Here is a 21,370-nt window from a genome sequence, read left to right as displayed (position 1 = left end):
TAATTACCCGGCCGACAATCAGCCCCCCCGGTTGATGATGGCTCAATCGAAGGCGATTCAAGGCGTTGCCAATTCTGCAATCGATAGAGCTTTACAGGAAAATTGACACATTTGGTGAAACGTTGAAATAGATTCGGGTTCGAGTACTTTTTTAGCCCGCGGCGAGAGGCGTCTGTTTTACGCTGGCATAATTGAAATTGACATATTTCATTGTCGGCACGCTGCAGCAATCCAAATTGCCAAAGTAAATTTTCAATTTTCATCAAATTTGGTATTTTTGTTTGGAGCGGGAGAGAAACGCTGCTCATCGCCATTGATTTGCTTTGATTTCGGGATGGGACTCGGATTTTGATTTCCATTTCAACGCCCGCTGTCAGTGCTTTTGGCCTTTATTTACCATTTTGCTTTGTTGTAAGCCGCCGCAGGGGGCGGCTGAGGAGAAAGGGGGCGTGGGCTTAGGCCTGCAGCTTTGTCTGTCTGTTGCTAAGCGCCTGCCACGAGTGTCCGTCCGTCACTTTCCAACCTTTCTCCCCCCCGAATGGGCCATCAACTTTTTGTGCGTCACACGGAACCGAAAACGCCGGAGATTTTTGGCAGCTTTGAACGGATTAGCCGCCCGTGGAGCGATTCTCACCCACGACCATGGTGATCAACGGTCCTCTGTCCCCTTAAGGTTTTTCTTAGGCGGAGAAATCTTTCAAGTAACTTTTAAAGCAAAGTAAAGCTAAAATTCTATATTTAAAACCTCCGTTTTAGTGCCCCCATAAAACGTTCCTGCATTACATTTTAAAGCCTGCGAAACAATCTGAACTATATATCAACGGGCACCTTTTGTTCACTTCACTGCTCTACTTTTCCCGCCAGCTGCGACCCCAAAAAGCCCCACCCCATCACTTTCGCAGTCCATAAATTACAATACCAAAGGAGGAGAATTACAATAGAGCCAGGTATTTGGGTCAATTTTCATTGTCTTTGCTGTGAGCTGTTTTTATTTCGACATGCAAAACAGAAGTGGCGCAAATTTAAGGTTGCTGGGCATACAACAAAACTGTTGCATACCGAGGGGCGTACAGAGAGAGCGGTGACTGTACCATTAAAACACAGTTAATGAGATACAGATGCACTCCTTCAAGATGCAAAAAAGCAAGTGCACAAAATGAATGCAAGAGGTACAGTCCCATAATATCCCGCTTTCGGCAGGATGTTCCACTTTTGTAGCGTAGATTTCGGAGCCCTGGTTCTAGGTACTGTTGTTTTAGTACCTTGAAGCCCTTTGTCTGCGCCACTTTTGTGGATACTGCTTGAGGTAGAGTGTATAGCGTGCAAAAATTACTACAGATTTTGAGGTCCTGGTATCTTCTCTTCCGACTCTTTCGGAATGGAGTGAATGTCTGGTGATTTAGATAAGTGCATGAGATATAGTCCTTATCCTAGTTTCGGCTGCTGGTTACACGTGTATAGTAGTTCATATATGGTTCCTTAAAGTCAGTGAAAAGTAGAGGTCAAGAGGTAAGGTCTATCTAGTGTTTCTAGTGTAGTAGTGTATTCCTTGTTGCGTATAGAATGTGAACGGCAAAATAGGTATAATCCTAATCCTTTCTTCGGCTGGTGGATACACTTTTCTAGTGTTTTCTCTATCCCTAATAATTTAAGGATGGTGAATAGTAGGTGAGGGAGGTATAGTCCTGAACTTTTTTTTCGGCTGGTGGTTCGACTTTTCTAGTTTCGATCTCAGGGCCTTGATATTTCTGAATAAAATCCTAGTCCCCAAGAAGATCGCTAGACATCGTGGCTATTGTTCGGCATGGAATAAACTGTATGCATATCGCTTAAAGTGGGTTGATTCTGAGTCTGGTTCTTGATGGAGTGGTAGTCGCAATAGAGTTGCTGGGCCTCGCTCTTAAAGTTGTTTTTCATGTCGTGTTTGAGCTGTTTGATCAGCCCCAGGCGATAGTTGAAGTTGTCCTTGAGGATGGTCATTTTCCTCTTGTACTCGGCCTTGGCAGTACGCTGCAGGATGGCTATGACTACGGATCGGGGCGGTCTTCCCGACGATGTGCTGTGACTTATATATAATTTTAAGTGTTGTGAGATATTTATACTATATATTTTTTCTTACGTAGAAGTGGATAAGGAAGTGGCTTTGCCGACCTCTAAGAGCATTTCCTTCCAGGATTTCCTTCGCTGCTCCTCCTTTAGAATAGCTTCGGCTTCCTTTGCGTTCATGTCATCGGTTAGTTTCTTCCTCACCTCCAAGGCCTGAATACCACTGAAATATTCTTCCATATCCTTTTTAATTTTTTCCCTCGGCTGGGACTTTACATCCTTTTTTGTGGGCTTTACTGCAGTTCTTATCGAGTTGGTTGCAGTTCTTGTTTCCTTCGGCTTTTCCATTTTCTCCCGAGACGCCAAAGAAGTGCTTGCCATCGATTGATCTGGTTTTTCGTTACCCAAGGCTTGGAAGATTGGCTCAGACTTCGGAATGGTGTCCTGTTCCTTTGAGGTGACAAGTTCATTGGTTTCATTAAGAGTTCTTTTTTCAGGCTTTTCTAGAATAATCTTCGGAATTTCCCCGCTTTCCTGATTTCCTTTATTGGGATTTTGCTCGACTTCCTTAGTTTCTCCTTTGGGATTTTTCTGTGATTCTTCTGCAAGGAGCTGGCTAGATGGAAAGGCTTTTTGGGACTTTTCTTCAACTTTTAACTTTCTACTCGATGCCGCATCCCTTAACTTTTCTTGACTTTGTACTTTGGGTTTTTTCGGAATAATCTTGCTAGAGGCCTTGCTTACTACGACACTTTCTTCCATTGTTCCAGATACTTCCGTTTTGGCTTCTTGACTTAGTTCCTTTGAATCCTTCGGATTAGTTTTTTCGGTTTCCTTGTTCATTTTGATGTTTCCTTCCTTGGCTCCAGAAGTTTTAACCGTTTCTTCAGCTTTACTTAACTTTCTTGATTCCTTAGACTCGATCTTCTGTGTATCCTGTAGTTCTATATCTTTGTGTGTTATATCCGGCGATTTTTCTTTGGCTTGGTTTTGTTCCAAATTGTCCATATTTGATTGCTTATTGGAGTTCTTGAACCCGTTTAACTTTTTCTTGTCAAGATTCATTTGTTTAAGTGAATCCTCAGAGTCTGAAACATTCAACAAATACAACTCCTTGTGTTCACCATGTGCACTTGCTGGTTTCATCTTGTCTGCTTGTGTTACATTTTGATTTTCCAAAATTTCAGTCTCTTCCATTTTGCAGGTCGAAAATTTGTGTATTTCTGTGTTTTGTTATACAAAAAAGAGGACCCGACTGGTTTCACATTATTTGATGACTGACTGAAATTTTGGTTGGCAGTTGAAATAGAAGTTCAAAGGCTAATTTGACCCTTTACTTTTTTCGAGCAGTAAAATAAAAGGCCTTCTGTGTTGAAATCTTCAAAGCCGAGACAACTTTTGTTTTTCAGCCCTAGGCATTTGGTATCTAAATCAGGGCACGAAAAACATTTGCCAACCAAAAAAGTTTCCTTTCGAGCGCCTCTAGGTATTCCATAAATATATAAAAGGCAAAAGAAACATAAACATAAACAAAGCCGGACAGCATTCTTATCGCCTTCATTTATTATGCAAAGTTTGCCTGCCTCTGAAATTTTCCAGCTACATGCAAAGGGCCTAAACCCGATTTAAGGCTCGGTTTGAGGTTTGACCTGGGATCAGGGTTAATCAAGGAACACATTCATCAAATTGCCACGCAACACGGACACGGCATGCAAAGCCACAAAAATGTTTAACATTTTTTTTGTAAATAGTGAGAAATAGTTAAAAAAATATACAGAAAACATAAGTTTTTTTAACACAATGCTTTTTTTCCTTCGAGAATTCTTTACAACTTACATCAATTAAATTTCTAGTCCAATATACCATGAAATGTTGCTCTTAAATTCTTGAGAAATTTTCATTTCTGACGGCAGAAATTGGGTCTGTAAAATCTTAATAAGTTTTCTTTCGGGGTAACGGCTGTTCCTATATCTAATCCTGAAACCCCTCGTTCTCAACTGCCACACTTGCTTCCTCCATTGCTCTCTAGTCTATAATGCAACATTTGCGCAACGAGAACTGTTTTTTTTGGTGGCAAAGAAATGGGTTTTGCGTCTAGACAACTGAAGGGCAGAGAAATTGGGGGCTTGAACTGTTTCTGGTGATGCGGCAATTTCGCCCCACGTATCCGTCTGGAGCAATTGTGTGTGGTCTGAGATTTGGAATACAGTCAGCTGGCGGATTCGGGGCCTTATGTGGCTTAGAATGGTCCGAAGGAACATGGTCTGCATGGCTAATAAGCCGCTGCGACTAGGATTGGAATACGGATGAATACTTATTCCAATATACTGGGAACAGGTAGGCCCTAACATTACCATAACCGATAAATTAAAGAATGGGTGCCCTATAGATGGATGAATTATAAATCCAATTTGCGTCCAGAATATTCAGAAATAAAATTTACATCATACAAAGATTTAAAAAAAAGTGTAAATAAAATATTAAATCCAATTGAAAAGCTAAAAAAGGATAACTACTGAGGGAAAATAATATCTTAGATCCTTTTCACCTTCTTTTAATACAGACCAAACCGCAAGAGTTTAAAAGTATTTATGTTTTCCGCAGTATTCCCTCGATTTACTTATATCATCACTTTTTTGGAACTCTGGCATTCTCCTTTGCTCTGCGATTAGCTTGCACATTTTCGCCGCCACACTGACCGCATTTGGGGCCGTACCCCCAGGATTCTTGCTCCACCCAATCAATGCGAATCAATGTGCCAATGAACTCGTCAATGAACTCGTTATCAACGCTCAGTGGCGACTAATGGAGCGGGTTTTCCAACCGTTTTCGACATGCGAGCACGCGAACTGAAAGTTTCAATTGCCGTGCACCGCATGCCACGCCCCTTGCCTGTCGGCGCCTTTGCTTTGGCGGATCACGGAATTATTACAATTATTATTATTATTTTTCTTGTGCTGTTTATGCATATTTCGGGTCACGCACGATGCGGCAAACTGTCAGCCGGAAACGGAATTGATTATCGGCGCTACCGAATCCGGCTTTTAGCGGTTCCACTCCCTCAAAACTCCTTTTTTTAGACCCTTGCTACAGGGTTTTTATCTGTTTGCGTGCCATGCTGTCGTTTATATTGGTGCATTCGAAATTCGGCGGCATTTAATGACTTAATTTGGTCCGTTGTTATGGTGGAAAATGCAGGAAATATCCTCTAGAGTTTCCCAAAGCGAAACAAAAATTGTACCGTCCGACTTTTCTACTCAAGGAAAATATAATGATGATTATATTATATATGATTTTAAAATGTAAGATCTAGTACGTTAGGAATCTGCTTTCCATACTTTTGTAAGTCTTTCGGCAAAAGGTCTCATTTCAGTTTTCAAAATTCCCTCAAAATTATAACGTAAGCTCTTGGGCTGATCTTTTAAAAAATCAAAATGACTGACAATAAGGCGTAAGTTTAGAGCAGGCAGAGAAGATCCAGAGTTAGGCATTTCATGTCTTGGCCATGTATTCTCTTCCATTGGCCTTAACTCTGGCCCTTTTCGGCCAACGCGGCATCGAGCAACATCGACTTTTCCTATCCTTTCTCTTTTGGACCTATTTTCTTTATGAAGATCATCATCCCGAGGCCGTCAACCAGGAATCCAGTTCAGCACCGCCATAGGAACGCCGGAAACCAAGCGCAAGATGCTCCTCTATAGACGTCTATTGAGCCGAGAGTTGGCTCGAGATGGGAAAAACACCCAGGAAATAGCAAGGGCGAGGAATCGGAGGCTCCAGGAGCAGGACCAAGGAAGGTTCCCAAAGTCCTAAGAATAACCAGTTTTGGTTGGCATAAGAGTTTACGTTTCCGCATTCAAGAAAAAGTCTTCATTTCGGTCTTGTTTAGATAAATTTCAAAATAAATTGGAATTAATATTTTCGGTAACTACAATTTTTCGTATATAAAGGGCAACTCCAATTCGAATAAATTTAATTTGTGTTACGTTCCATTCCTGCGACACCGGCAATCGGCGAACGAAAACAATTTTGTTTAGCCAGTGCACTTTGCGGTTTCAACAGTTTATAATAAAGTGTTTGCCAGACACACAAAAACAATCCGAATAAATAACAGCAGCATCCAGTGGAGTAAGCTTGGAGCATCCCCTTGGTGGAAAAGATAAACACAATAAAAAACAAACCGTCGAGTGGCGCAGAGGCTTTTAATTGCCATCAGGCGCCAACTGTTACCATTTGTGAACTCAGTCAACTTTTATTTATTTATGTAAATTTGTTTTGCCTTTTTCGGAATGCACAATATTTGTCGCAAAATTGGCAGAAGTCGAAACTTCGACCGTTTTGGAGTCGAAAACACCAACAGTTTGATGGCTGAAAAAACAAATTGAAATTGTTCTGACAATTGGCGCGGCATCAGTGTAAAAATTGCGATGGGAAAATGTTAGAAAGGCCATTTGCGATGGCTCATGGCCTGGCTAATTGGCAAGTCCGTATAGATCCCCGGAGAATGGACAACTTTTGGCCATTTGCGGCATTCACTAAACACGACAATTGTTTTGGGAGCCAGAACAGAATTTTTATTACGTGCTCTTAGTGATTCTCACGTTTTAGCTTTATGGCCTGACAAAGGGGTGTTATACGCTCAAAGGACATTGTAAATTTAACTTAACGAAATTAATTACTGAACTTGTAGATAAAAACTTTAGCGGCGAATTGAGAACACCTTGAAGTTGTTGATGGGCAAAGCTTCATTCTCGGAGAAAACCGCCTTCTCGATCACCGAACGAGGACTGCCCTTGTGCTGCAGCCAGTATTTCCTGGGAAAGAATGTATATTACAAATATGAAAAATGTATGTACCTCTCTTACATGTCAGTCATTTGGTCCAAGGATCCTTCAAGCATTCCCTTGACTGTTCCTTGGGTAGTGTTCATGCACCAGCCAGTTATTCCCAACTCCTTGGCCTTCTTTTGAGTATGCTAGGTATACAAAAGTTTCTAAATAAAAATAAGATACAAAATATTAAATCAAGAGCTTACCTTGCGAAAGAAGACACCTGAAAATGTATGATTTTTAAATAAGATCTTGGTTTAAATTATGAAGCTTTATCTTACCCTGCACATGACCAAACACTTCAAACTGGCAACTGAAAATTTGTTCACCCTTCGCAGCTTGTGGAACACTTTTCGGCGATGATCTCACCAATTTTGGAGAGGTCAATTTTGACTTGGTAATTTTACTGTTCATTTTTAGAAATGTACTCTTTAGGCAAACTGAATGTTCTCAGTGACTTGTTTGATTTAGAGCTACCGGTTGAACTAAATTCCGTAGGTATATTGTGGATTGTTAAAGTTTATCCTAAGCATACCAGTCCTGCGAACTCGTCTTCCATTAAAATTAACAACAATTTTTCACGGCAATTTGACAGCGCTGATTCTTCATCATATCGCCGAGTACTCAAACACTTTTCCGCTGGGGGTGAAGATGCGCTTTTCCATGAGCTTTTCCTTTTACCACTTCCGGTTCGTTAAGTTTAACGGCTGGCCACGGGGAGGACTCCGGAAAAATCCAAAAGGTGGCCAGAGGAGCAGATGACGCACTGGGTTCGCCGAGTTCGCCGCCTCAGTGAAAACTTCAATAAAACGTTTGACGCCGGAGGCGAACTGACATTTTCCATTAAGTGCAGACAGCAACCGAAATACAAAAAAATGGAAACACCAGAATGCCGGCAGCTCATTTGTTAGGGGGATGGGGATGGGTTCGGGGGAAAAGTTTTATATTCCTGAGAGTTTTGTGGTGTAGTCACGTGTTGGTCGTTCTTTTTGTTGACTGTTGATTATGATGATGCCCCGTGTTCGGGTTGCTCCAGCCTCCAGCCTCCAGCCTCCAGTTCCTAATGCGGCCCAGTCACGGCAGGCGGGAGCGGAAACTAACCGAGAGGATCCGAGTAATTGAAGCTGACCAAGTTCTCCTCGGCTCGGCCATCATCAAAGTGCCATCAACATCTCCCTCAAGGATGTGGCAGCTCCTCAGCTTCTTTCTTTATCAGTTGCAGCAACTTTTGCTACAATAACATTTACTTTGAAAATATTCGCAGAGCCCCGGCTTTCATCGCTTTTCCACTGCCGTCAGCTCTTTGGGGACATCTTGAAGTGTTGCCAATGTGGAAAAGTAATCAGAAAATATTTTGTCAGCTTCAGTTGCACTGGCTGGCGAAACTTTTCACTCGCCACTTAAAGTGCTCCAGTCGAAAGTTGAAACTGAAGAGCGGCACTCAAAAAGCCGCAGAGTTTTCCACCAACTTTAGCTCAAATATTGGATTAGCAAATTGACGTTTATGCAATTTGATTTACCTACCGCACCGGGCAAATTAAATTTCCAGCCTGCGGCGGCTTTTCGAGCCATTTCACAGCGCAAATTCGTTACAAATTGCTGACACAATGGAAATTTGCATAAAATTTCCATATGCATTTGCCGAAAGCGAAAGCGAAAGGACAAATTTGGCAGAGCCGTGATGGGTGGAAAAGGTGCAGGATTTATGAGCAGTCGGGCGGGAATTCCCGGGCGAGGCATAAATTTAATGGACAAAAATAAAAACAGTAGCCCAGCCAGGTGGGGTGGACCAGTCCGAGGTGTAAACAACGCTCTTAATTTGCATTCGCCGGGTTAGCAGTTAATTTATCTGCAAGTCGCTCTAAAAAAGCCGCAGTGAGCCGGCAAACTTCTTTCCGCCGCCCCCGAGTTCTCAACCAATTTTCATTAAAGCTTATAAATTGTTGTTTATGACCCTCTCACGCCGCGGACATCCAAAGGCCCCAAAGGGAATCTCTCTGTCTGGGCCTTTGAGTTCATTTCATATTCATGGACGCGCCGAATTCACCGAAACTCCATCTTCCGATTTCTGCAGTTGGTCCTTTGTCCCCGGTCCTTGTTTTTGCAACCGTTAATAAACTTTGGCAATTACCCATGGCTGCCTGATGCCGTAATTTACTGGGATTTGAGCCGGCAAATCGAGACAGCAAGAGAAAGGGAAATATCCGAAGATAAGACCAAGTTTTCACTTTCACAACGAGGCAGCTCTTTGATACCTCTATAAATTCCTTTATAGTTTCAATAGTTCCCTTAGCTTTTCCTGTTTACCTGTTCTTATCCATTAAGCCATCAGACTTCAATACCGTAAAGCGGAAAATATGTGCGGGAAAAGTGAAAAAGTTGTGACAGAAAACCTGCCTCAATATAATTGCATTACTCGTGGCTGTCGCAGGTGAAAAGACGAGAAAACAAAAATACAAGAAAAGGTATTCACACACACTTCTTTTTATATATATCGTAAGCCACGAGGACCGCAGGACCGCAGTGAGACCACAATCCTCACCTTGGCAGGAGATCCCAACTCGGTTATCCCAGCAAGACGACTTTTCATATTTTTCCCAGCCCGTCAAGGCATGAATAGAACGGGTAGCTTGGGGTTTTCTTTTCAGAGCTTTTACACAGAAGAAAAATTAATGGATATTTAGATTGTAAATGAAGAAATACATTGGACACTAATTTATGGTTATAGTATAAAGGAATATTTCTGTAAATAATTTAAGAAATATTATAAAAAGTGTACCATTACTATTATAACTGTATTACTATTATTTCTTCTGTGTAACCACACAAAAATCGAGGGAGCTCTTTTCCTTGGGGCTGGCAAATCCTTTTTCTTAACCCAAGCGTGCACATACTTCAAGTGTGCTTAACCCACACTTAGTCTCTGTCTGAGGAACTCCATCCCACTCCCGCCCGCTAACCCGTGAAAATCTCCCATGTTTGATGTGGTCCCAGCACCACAAATCACCAGGGCGGCAGTGTCTGGAATTTATGCGCCTTCTTGGGAAGCTCTGTTCTATAAGTATATATATGTACATTAGTAGAAGTGTGAGACTGGCGGCTATGTCTGTGATTTGGGCCCGGCCACGCCCTAATCTGACACTGATGTAAGCCATTCTGTTGGGCGGCGACTACGCATTCAGGCGAAACGCTCCGAGATGCGATGAGCGGGGCCACTTGGGAAACCCACTTGGTCGAGTGGCTCCGCCTCGGAAAACCCTGGGCAGTCGTCACCCGCGACAACGCAGCCAACTCGGTTCAGTCACTAACTTTTCATATTTTCACATTTTCCCATTCATTTTTCATCTTTCACTGCCAACCTCACTTTCATATATTTTGGGTTTTTTCGGGTCTTTCGAGTTGTGTAAATATTTTTACAAAATTATTTTACGCTTGATTGGAACGTGAAACGGAACAGGAAATCACTTATGACATTCTGCCCTTTTTCTGGTGTGACTCTATTGATTTTTGATTTAGGGTTCAGTAATTTTGTGGGCGACAAAATGAAGTGAAAAATAAGAAAATCTACGAATATTCAATTTTCTGTCACTTAAAGCTTATAAGCTTAAAGTTTCTACTTTAAGTTACCCATTTATGGATCAGTTTCTAGTGTTAAAGCAATTCAGCATGTATCAAATTTATTTTTAAATCGTATATCGCCCATGATAAGCTATAAAAGTTAGCCCGAAATCGATTCTTACATTGTCAGACCATGTATGTCTAATGCCCTAAAAGTTTACTACATCAAGTTATAGAATTCACAAATTATCCGCTCTCAAGTGCCGACTTTGGCATCATCTTGTGCAGCTTGTTGCCGGCTACAAAGTCCTTTTTCCACTCTGCCCCTGCTGTTTGCCATGTTTCGAGTTGCTACCAGGATACAAGGTAAGTGAATGTGTGTCCAGGCGAATCTATCCTGCAGCAGGGCCGTAGAATAAACTGATTGTAACTGCAATCAGTTAGCAGACAAAGCAACAGAACTCGACTCGAGCCAACTACAAAGGCGACGACTGTTTGCCAAGTTGTAATAAAGTTTGGTAAACAAGTTGCCCCACACACTCCGCCAGTCGAACACACAATAAGCAGCCCGTAAACCGAGAAACCCAATCTAGGGTTTCCACTTTTCCCCAGCCCCACTGCCATTACTCACACTCCAGTTTCCCGGGCTTTCTCCGAACTTATCTTAAATTCTAATGCAATTGCAAGCGGGGGAACTTCCAGGTGTGCCGCCCTGCAAAGATCTCATACTAATGCCCTCCGTATCCTTCCATTTCCTTGCAGGTACGTACTATCCACGTGGATCCGCCATTTCGCTTCCCTTTGTGTGTGTAAGTGGCAAACAAATGCATCCTTCTGGCCCGGCCCACTGCTATATGGATAATAAAGCACTCGGCAATCGGTTGCCCAGGCTTTCAGCTCTCAGTTTCCCACTCGCAGCTGAAAAATGGTATGGCATGGTTTCTGGCGTGTGCTACGTGACGCTTATCAAATGCATCAGATCCCAGGACCAAAGAACATTTTCAGGAAATGAAAAAAACATTCGAGAACTACAACTACGATATGTGTGCTCGAATTTCCTCTTCAATGACTTGGAGACTTTCGATCGGAGGTTTTGAAATGCTCTAGAAGTGGGTTTATGAATAATAAGGAATGTTTTTTCTTTTGCTTGTAATTTCCAATTAAATTTTGGCAACCCTTTTATTTAATTCGCTTATTTTTTATATCAAAGGATATTTTTCAGATGAATGTAAAAAAGAGTATCCCTGCATTCGCCTCTTTATTTTTACCTCCGATTTTTCCCCATTTTCTGCGCAGTGCATCAGTTTTGTAGCCTTTATTCCTGCAGGCTGTTGTTTGGCAGTTGTTGTGCTGCTCGCCAGTTTGTTTATTTAATGCTATTCACTTATCCTGCATGTGCAGCCCGAGTGACTAACTGACTGAATCACTACTCGCTATTCACGACTCACTGAGGTTGAAACGTGCCCGACTGCCAGTATAAGCTGCATCTCTTGGCTCCGAGTGAGCAATTTGGGCTCACTGCGGTAGCCGCATTCATTAGCCAACTTAACGCCTTTAATTAAATGCCTCAAGTCGCAGGACCCCCATCTGCCATCCATCCACCCATTCGACGATTACTCGTAATTACTCTCTGGCCTTTAATTCGATGTCCATACTTGCTAATGCAATTATTGCGCATAATTATGCGTTTATTGAACAAATGGAATCAGTGCAGTGGGTGTGGGGAAATGAATGGGCGAAAATGTGAAAGGGATAGAGTTCACAATAGACAGTGGCAGACAGTTAGTCAATCGGCGAAATTCCATTTAAAAGGCCCTCCAGGCAGCCTCTGTTTGCCACCGGGGGATTCCCCTGTGTTTATCCCTTTCGGGTTTCGGCCATTGTGTGTTTGCACATATCGCCAGCTGCCTGCAAGTCTGTCGGCCACAACCGAAATTGCATTATTGGTTAAATATTTTCGGCCAGCTGGTGATTTTGTTGCCTGGCCAACGGCAGATCGGCGAATGAGTTTTAATGGCCCTGGCTTTTCTGCGGTCCAACTTGGCGGCTGCGGATGCGAAATCCGTTAATGAAGTGGCGCACAAGTGGAGCAGCAATAATGATGTGGTGCAGAATATTTGGGGAAAATGTTTAGCTAGCGAATTGAAGTGCCGATAGAAGTAGAATGAAGACTAAACATTGTGGCGAAACTCAATGAGCTACTAATGAAACGAGTGAATTATGCTCTTCACTATTTTGTATTCCCAACTTTGCGGCTATGGGGATTGTTCAGGGAAAAAAGTTTGTAAAAGTCAAGTGATTATTAGTTCAAAAATATTAAGAGTCTAAAATTTACAAAATTTAAAACACGGTATATAAACAGATCTATTGTTTAAGGACCGACAAAACACTACTTTAAAAAAAAAAATGTATCAAATTAAAGCGACCTGAAAAATATCGACGAAATCTTAAATAAAGTGGGATAAGAGCATATGAGTTCTATAGTTTTAAGAGAAGATATCTTTTTACTTAAAACCCTAGTCAAACTTAATTTACCTTGCCAAGCGAATATTTATTTTTTGTGCCTTTTGGCCACATGTGGAGTCTTTTCCCTGAGCGGAGAACATTAAACGGTCAATGGCAAAACGGAAGTTTACTCTGTGCATCAATCGAATAATTTGCTTGGAGGGGAGCTCATGTGGCCTGCAATCCAATTGACTCAGAAGCACACAAAAGAACAACACACATTCCGGGGGACGAAGTCTTCGGAGACAGATGGGGAAATTGTCTAATGGAGCAGCTGGATCTGGAGCCCCCTGGCTCCTTTTCTCCTTTCTCCTAGCTGCTATCTGGTATTCATGAAGTGCAAATTGTGAGCACAGGGAAAATCAACGCGAAAGGAGGATTAGTGGAGTGGAGCGGTAGGTGAGTGGTGTGAAACATGCGGAAATAACATGAATTTAAGTGAATTTAGTGAAAGAACACATCGGCAACAAATCAGAAGCAGCAGAGGACCAAGACCAAAAATAAGTCTGCATCAGAGAGACCTTCACTTAGTCTTTTCCCGTCTTCGGATCTGGAAAATGGCCAATATAAATCTTTTCTGGCACAAATGCAGACGCAGACTGCCACTTTGGCATTGGGATATTTTGTTGTTTTGCGTTTTAGAGCTCACTTATTAAAACTTGTTAATGGAGATGAGACAAATCTAATTGTTTTTTGGTGATTGAGTGAAAACAGAAACCATTAGACAAGAATTCTTTGTGTCAAACCGAAATTGTTATGCTGTACATTTACCCTTTAGATATTGAGATATGAGAAAAAAAGAAAAAAATATTTATATAAATAACAAATTTAACTTATAAGATTAATACAATTATTTCAAGTCTCTTGAAAATCTCTTTTTAAGTTTTACTAGTTATGTATGTGAGAATGCACAAATATTCGTTGTAAGGAGACATTTTACATTGCAAAGATTTAAGAGTTAAGCAAATGGAATTCGTTGAAAAAATAAATGGAGTTGACTTCATCTGCTATATGAATCAGATACTGCTGCATTGACTTCCCAACCAACCCCAAGCTCAAACCAATAACTGGGCTAGCATATTGGGCTTTTGCTACTGTCAATATAATATCTGTGCCCGTTCATGTTGGTCATATATCAAGAAAGTTCTCATTTCCACACATTAAAATAGCTGCTGGCGATAAATTTCACGGAATGGCAAAGGGAGCAGCAGAAACTAGTGGAAGAGGGGAAAGGGCTATGGAAAATGTTTTTGGCAAACTGCAATTTACTGCACATATCGCCACGATACCCATCCACTGCCTATCCTCGACTATTGTCCATCCGCTTCATCGAAATTTACATATTTTTCCACTCAAAAGGCAATTGAAATGGAAAATTCAGTAAATTTCCATAAAAAATATATGTGGCTCAACAGGGCTCGTTATTTATTTACCACACTGAGTCAAATAAAGCAATGCAGCGGCAGAACTTCGCCCATTGCCAAACGAGAGACAAATGCCAGATTTGCCAAAATCCCCATGATTTTGCACTTTATGCTGCTGCAGATTCGGCATTGGGCAATCATCAGAAACTGATTCATGTGACCCACTGAAAAGCGCAATAAAAAGCGAACACTACCAACTATTGCTTATCACTGCGGCAACAAAAGGAGTCAATTGCCGCATATCAGAGCCAAATTTATGAGCGGCGATTATTCATGCAAGTGTTTTGGACAAACGCTGTACAAAGTTTGGAAGTGGGCTGGGTCCAGCTAGTGATGTGGAACAAATCGTTGGATCAGAGACTGATTTGGTCTATTTTCAAAGTTAGTTTCTAACTTAATTTATGATATATTTTCCCATTTCGCTCCATTAAGTTTACATTTTTAAATATATATGTTTTTTATTGTTTCAAATAAAAATATTAGATAAACAAATATTTAAAATTCCATTCTAGTAATATTTAACTGGGAAAGTAGGTTTATAAATGCATTTGACCAGTTAGTAATATTTGTTTTCTGAAAGTAGTATTAGGGTATTTGATTTGTATAAACACAGTCTTACACCTCCCCATCCCTGTCCAAACTTAGAGGTGTGTCCAGGTTCCAGGTCTTTAGAGGTCTCGAGAGTGAGTGCCTCATCGACTTGGTCGTGAGGTGGGCTGGGTCTCGGGATTGTTGGGTTTTCGGATTGCTGGCTTGTTGGCACGCATGACTGGCCAAAGCTCTGCGTCGTCGTCAGCTGCAGTTAATGCATCCGTAGGAGCTGAAGTTCGGCACCCACTCCCCGAATACGACGAACATAACCGATATGTGTCGATACTCTCGTAGCAAATGTCATTAAAATTGCTCTTCATAAATCACACAGAAGGCACACACATCGGGCAGAAGTAACATGTTGCCATTGGAGTCGAGTCGAAAGACGAGGCAGCAGCCCGAGCATAACCTCATTTTCCGGTCCATGAACTACGGAGCTTCCGGGACAGGGGGATCTACGTACGTACTACATGCATACTAGTAGGAAGGAGAACGAACGATCCCAGACATTGACTATTTCCAGATTTTTTGGGTTTTGTCTGCGTCTGCAGTTTGCCATTGAAGTGCAGTTTGATTGTGCCACATGCCCAAAGTGCGTTATGATTTCTTTGAGGGCCTGCCAGTAGGTAGCAGCTGGTTAAACGGCAGCCAAGTCAAGAGGACTCTGCAAAGAAGCTTCGATGAGCCACAAAGGGGCAGATTGAAGGGCCCGGTAAAGTTTGACTAAGCCCAAGTGCTGAAGATGGCAGCCAGGGCCAACTACTTTTGTATTTTCCCAGAGCCCAAATTGATGCGTTCTAACGAGAAAATCTAGCAGGCAAATATATGGATCGATCTCTTTACAAGACATAATCGATTTTAGCCTCAGTAATTTTAAAGACAGCATTCAGGTGGCTCTTAGTTTGTAGGCACACTGATTTTCGGTTTGTACTGAAACTCAAGGTAAAAAGACATCTAAAGCAATCAAACTTTAAAATTAAAACCGCAGATAAGGGGAACCCTGAACAATAAATTACAATTCGATGTTCTTATCACCCAATATAGCCGCAGAGGCAAACCCATAAATCAAGTAGAAGTTCCGCCCTCCCTTTGCAGCCCGAAATATCCCTTACTTTTCGTATTGTTTTCCGAAGAGTGTGAAATCTTAGAGTTTTGCTGCGTGAATAATTAAAATGAATTGCTTTTGGGTTTTCTGCCAACCCTCCCCGAAAATATATCCCACATTATAGCTTTTTAAAGTTATCTATGGGGGAGATGTGAGTAAAGTTTTATTTTTCTAATATTTTGATGGCCTGCGAGTCAAAGCAATAAATAAATTAACACCAGCAGAGCTGATGAGACCCATCTCCCCTCCAAAAATAGAATAAAACAGAATAGAAGATGAATGAAGTGTGTGTGAAGGGGGGACATTTAATAAGCTCTATGATCTCTAGATTTCGGTTCCCGGGACCTCCAATATTCCATCTATTTGTGTTCGACCCATCGATAGCCAAAGTGTGGCGGCAATTTGTTCTGTGATTGATTTTCGTTTTACCCGTTTTGTTCACTCCTTTCATCTTCAGAGCACATTAATCAATGGTCACATTTTGTCTCGCTTTGCATACTGCAATTTGTTCCGCTTCTGGATCGGGGCTTGGTGGAAAAGAGATGGAGTCAATGGGTGAGGGAGAGAACAATGCTCGCACTTGGCGGTGCGTAGTTTTTTGGCTGCCACTGTTTGGGATTTATGACCCTTCAAAATGCAATTAAATTTAATTGAAGCGCGAACAAAAAAACTCACGCAATTGCTCGACTTTTTCACACTTGGCCACCACTTTCTGGATCGCGCATACGCCCCGCTGGCCATTTAATTAATGGGTTAAATGTGTTTTTGCAGTTGAAGGCTAGCCAAGGGATGCAAACAAAAAATAAACAATAAAGTGAAATGCAAAAACACACAATAAACAAATTTATCTTGTTCCTGTTTTCTCCTACATAGATTTTTCAAGTGGTTTTCCCAAAGTTTGCAAAAGTTTTGTTTTGTTTGCCCACTTCTGCTTATCATTTATTCATCTGCTGTTCTTGTGGCAGGCCATGATTTATCGGCTGATTGTCCCAGTCCTGCACCTGCTTGGGGCATATTTAAGTGCAATTACCTTTTATTTGCATTTTGAGGAGCGAAAATTTGCATTTAATTATTTATTGTTGCTGCATTCGCAATGGTTATCATCTGCTGTTGGTTTATCCTTTCTGTGGTTGGTCGAGGTTGTTGCGGTTCGTCCTGTGCGGTTTTCCTGCCGGAAATATATCTTTAACCTTTTACTAAATTTAAGTTGCATTTAATAGGGCTGCAAGGAGTGAGGTAAATAATTTAAACATGCTAGCAAATGTTGAGCGGAATTTAATCAGAGAAGATTTTTACAACAAAAACTAAGAATAACAGGCCCCCTTTGATCGATTTTAGCCAGGGCTTTTTCAGTGGAATGATACAAGACCGCACTTTATCAGATGCAATACCATGACCACCCAACCGAAAACCGCAAAAGCTGAAAAGTTCTATTCATATTTGCGTTATTCTCAGCCAGAAGGGCAAAAACGCGGCGAGAAATGCTCGGCACTCACTCACTTCATTTCATCATTCCATCAATTCATCAGCCAAACATTTCAGCAGAGCCATGAAGTCTTGTGTCAATATTGACGCACGAAATCCTTTTAATTTTTGAAAAAATATTCCCGTTTTTGGCCCTTGTTTGGGTATGGAGGATATGGTGAAGGATTTCCCGAGGGGTAGAGCTGACCCAAGCGTTTTTGTTTAATTGAAAGCTCTGCCAATATGCACTGAAAATATAGTAAGCTATGAATGGGAGGTAGGGGTAAAAAGAACAGTGGCCTGTCTAAGCCTTTAAACTGATTAAGTTTTGATTGCAATTTGCAATTCGATTTCAAAGAGCCAAAACTTTGCCGCCGGCCGAACGCTGTGGATGTGGCTGCCGCCTTTTTAATAATGCCGAAGGTCATTAATATTTCAATAATGCCGTCTGTAGTCTGGAGTCTGGAGTCTGCTCTGCAAATGGCAGTTTGAGTTTATTAAAGCATAACGCAGGACGCCTCGGCTTTGTGTTGCCTCTTCCTGTTGCCTGCATAATTGACTTTGTCGCTTTTTCCTTCGCCATTATTTCTCATCAGGCTCTCTGCGTCTGCCCCTGGTCCTGTATTTATTTTAGTTGGTTTTTATGAAAAAAGCGAATGTCCTTCCCCGATTCCGGGTGCCTGCGCTGATCCTGGTCCGAGTAGTCAGACATGATTTATAATGCTGCTTTCGCCCCGCCTGCCCCGCTTTTCCATTTTCCCAGTTTCTATTAGCCCGGTTCCAGGTCCTTTTGCAGAGCACTTGGGTTCCTTGTTGCGGTCCTGGCCGCTTAACTTGTCCTTTTCAATTTTGCAGCTTTCTAACCCCGGCTGAACCATAGTTTCGCCTTCATATTTTTTGCCTTTCCTCAGTTTGTCGCCTCATAAACATTTCTCCTTGAACAATATACATTTGCTGTCCGCTTTTTACTTATTGAAAATATTATTGTTTTTTATATTCTCTATGGTTTATGCATGCTTCGGTTGGCGGGTCGCTTTCATTTGCAATTTATTGCTTATATTGACACACATAAATTATTCAAATTCAAGCACTTCAATCCTTGCGACTCATGAATAATGCTAATTGATTGTGGTTGGATCTCTGAAGTTATTGATAGAGTGGTCCTAGCCGCTACTGACTTTTTCCAGAAACTTGGGTGAAAAGTATTACTTCCGATTTCATTGAGTTCTTCGAGATAAGGTGCTGTGATTCATGGCTTAATCAACTTAACATTACCCACGTGTACATTGCCCTTTTCCCACTCAGTCGATGTTATTTTTCCCTTCATTGACACCTGTCAAGCCTTCGGCTTCTTGGAGAATTCTCAAAATCCCCTTCAAAGCTGCCTGCGCAAATCTCTCACTAAATCGCATTTATCCAGCTGCCTCGAACGAGGGGAAAATGTCAGGGCCTGCTTCCCTTCGCCGCCAATAGACACAGACATTCGCTTTCGTAATAAATTTTCCACAACATTATTTACAAAAAACTTAAGCGACGTGATGCGATTTTTTAATATCAATATTTGCCCCTGGAGTTGGAGTTGAAAACGCAACAAAAGAAGCTAAGAGTATCTCAAACAAGCGAAGAATAAATGCGAAGAAGGCCAATTCAGTTGGAAAGTGAGGAGGCTCGTTAGGGGCGTGGCACTGTGGGTAAAAAATAAGAAAGGAAAAGTCCCTCCGCGCTTTGACTTTGACGACACAACCGCCTAAATGAATCAACAGAAGTGGAGGCACACACATGTGGCGCTTGTCTCGCCTTCCAACGTCGTCGGCTGTCAAAGGAAAAAGTGTCGCGGGTTTTCCTAGTCGGTTTTCCTTTTTCCCAGCACGTATCCATCATGCCATACCGCCCATTGACTCACATACTCACTCACACACTCACTCGTTTATTCATTCATTCATTCATTCTGGTCTATTTTGGCTTTTGCGTGAGCCGCTTCAGTTCCGCTTTTGGCTCTTCGTTTATGGCTCGAATTTTATTTCATTTCCAGACATCGAACCCAAACAGTTGTCCCCCCGAAAAGTTGCGTCTGGAACTTTTGGGTCATTTATCAAATTTTCAAAGTCACATTTGGTATTGTCACGCTCGTTTTTTGTTCCGTGGCAATCGAAAAGGCTTTTCACTGGAGCTACACTTTTCCTTCCCCCTGCCTTAGTGTTTTTCCAGCCATTCCTTTAAAACGTCTCGTATCCCGTGGTATCCTTGGAGGTGTGGCGGAATCGCCTTGCGTGCTGCCTTCGATAAAAGTGAGACGTAATGCATAAGGAAAGAAATTGGTTCGACGACGGAAGGACCTCGGCAGAGGGTCATATAATGAGTTTCCATTTTATTTCTTTTTTTCCGGTTTTGATTAGGGTAAAAAGAATCGGAGAGGGCAAAGTAAGGAATATATATGAGGGAATACGCGCCATGAAAAGAAAGTCAAACGTCATAGTCAACCAGCTAATAGATTAACAGTTCTCTGGGGTGACTTATAAAAACGCAAGTAACTTTTTATGACCTTAAAAAATGATGAAAGAGTTTTAAGAAAAGTGTGGCAAACTAAATATTGAAAATTTCAAATACTTTCTTGTGAAACTTTAATTTAGGGAACCTACAATTTTATGGTGCCTAAAATATCTTGGTTGATTTAATTAATTCAAGGTGGCGAGCTAGTAAAGGCAATCTGTACTCAAGCTCACCTGGCTTCCCTCGGACATAAAGGCCCTGTTTAATCTCCCAAAGTCAGCGCCTTTGTCATCCTTCTACAAATAGGCTTTTCCTGAGCATCTGCAGCACTAAACATGTCCCTGCATAAATTGTTTGCCCCTCTTTTTGGGCACGGGGATACAGGTACACCTTCGACCTTTCACTTTGTTGGCGCTACAAAATGAGTAATGGACAAACTTTATCACCTGCGCGAATGGCAGACATTAACATAAAATGCTACAGAAAAGAATTAAGCTGCCTAAGAACAAAGGCGGCGGGAGCAATAATTTTTAATTTATTGCGGAATTTTCATAAAAATGACAGAGAAAATGAGGTGGATGTGGCGGAGGAACCAGAGCCTAAAACAAATTATGAACGCGTGTCTCCCTCTTGGTGGCGTTTTTATGATCTTCTCTGGCTGGATTTTTTTCTCCTGCACGCGCATAAGTGACACGCGTTAATTACCTGAGGAGGTTGGTCTGGAAAAAAACAGGTCTACGGATATCCCGCCAGGAGACGGATGGACATAATATTGTAATTAGTTGACAAGTCACGTAAATGTGGCTGTCGCTAATTTTTTACGAACTACGGACGATTTTTCTTAGAACATTAAGGTATAATTGTTTTCTCTAATTTATGAAGGAGCGGTGGGGAAATATAAGTAAATACCAAGGTTATTTATTGGTAAAATTATATTGTTTATAGTTTTTATGGCTATCATTTAGCTGTAAAACATTTACAAAAATTAAGGCTAATGAACTAAATACAGTGACTTTCGTTTCATTATTACACCACTTAAAATGCCAGTCACACTCACAAAAAGATGCCGCCCCGGGGGAAAAAATTAATTTCTTCTTCTTCAAGACCCCAAATGTCTTCTGTGCCGAACCCATCCTAATCAATATAATTACACTGGCTATTCGAAAATGTCGCACACGTAGCACAGCGAGGAGAAAGGAGAAATGGCCAGGACTAAGTGAGAGCACGTAGCCAAGGAATAATACACATACGCACTGTGGACCGTTGAGAAATTGTAGGCAAACAGAGCGTTTGAAAAAGGCAGAAAACGAAGAGGGTAACAGTTGAGCCAAGTAATTGACAAACATGCCACATGCTAC

At 41.6% G+C, this 21,370-nt stretch overlaps 4 protein-coding genes across 6 annotated transcripts in view; 2 read left to right on the top strand and 2 right to left on the bottom strand.

Moving 5' to 3' along the window:
• Positions 1–21,370, top strand: part of LOC119547216 (E3 ubiquitin-protein ligase TRIM9) — an 84,060-nt gene that overhangs the window by 33,148 nt on the left and 29,542 nt on the right. The window lies entirely within an intron of this gene.
• On the bottom strand, positions 957–3,356 carry LOC119547217 (tropomyosin). 2 transcript variants are annotated; one of them, XM_037853977.1, is made up of 2 exons: positions 2,120–3,356; positions 957–2,059 (listed from the first exon to the last, which is right to left on the bottom strand). In XM_037853977.1, exons 1-2 carry the CDS (start codon positions 3,241–3,243, stop codon positions 1,780–1,782), a joined length of 1,404 nt encoding a protein of 467 aa, XP_037709905.1. In that variant the 5' UTR covers positions 3,244–3,356; the 3' UTR covers positions 957–1,779. The 2 variants fall into 2 exon arrangements, with proteins under 2 accessions (XP_037709905.1, XP_037709904.1); XM_037853976.1 differs by having other exon boundaries at positions 957–2,065; positions 2,120–3,354.
• Positions 5,357–5,974, top strand: LOC119547221. The gene is made up of 2 exons (XM_037853981.1): positions 5,357–5,497; positions 5,661–5,974. The coding sequence occupies exons 1-2, from the start codon at positions 5,481–5,483 to the stop codon at positions 5,857–5,859; spliced, it is 216 nt and encodes a 71-aa protein (XP_037709909.1). The 5' UTR covers positions 5,357–5,480; the 3' UTR covers positions 5,860–5,974.
• LOC119547220 (acylphosphatase-2) lies at positions 6,608–7,368 on the bottom strand. Its single transcript, XM_037853979.1, has 4 exons — positions 7,157–7,368; positions 7,082–7,098; positions 6,912–7,021; positions 6,608–6,860 (listed from the first exon to the last, which is right to left on the bottom strand). The coding sequence occupies exons 1-4, from the start codon at positions 7,287–7,289 to the stop codon at positions 6,746–6,748; spliced, it is 375 nt and encodes a 124-aa protein (XP_037709907.1). The 5' UTR covers positions 7,290–7,368; the 3' UTR covers positions 6,608–6,745.

The sequence above is a fragment of the Drosophila subpulchrella genome, chromosome 2L, assembly GCF_014743375.2.
Source record: "Drosophila subpulchrella strain 33 F10 #4 breed RU33 chromosome 2L, RU_Dsub_v1.1 Primary Assembly, whole genome shotgun sequence".
NCBI classification, from domain to species: domain Eukaryota; kingdom Metazoa; phylum Arthropoda; class Insecta; order Diptera; family Drosophilidae; genus Drosophila; species Drosophila subpulchrella.
Note: the sequence above shows the minus strand (reverse complement) of the source record. Positions and strands in the feature narration are given on the sequence as shown.

Coding starts and splice junctions, on each gene's coding strand:
- LOC119547217 (XM_037853976.1), bottom strand. CDS start 3,243: ATGGAAGAGACTGAAATTTTGGAAAATCAAAATGTAACACAAGCAGAC. Junction 2,066..2,119: donor ACTTCCTTATCCACTTCTAC/GTAAGAAAAAAT, acceptor ATTATATATAAG/TCACAGCACATCGTCGGGAA.
- LOC119547220 (XM_037853979.1), bottom strand. CDS start 7,289: ATGAACAGTAAAATTACCAAGTCAAAATTGACCTCTCCAAAATTGGTG. Junction 6,861..6,911: donor TTGGACCAAATGACTGACAT/GTAAGAGAGGTA, acceptor ATTCTTTCCCAG/GAAATACTGGCTGCAGCACA.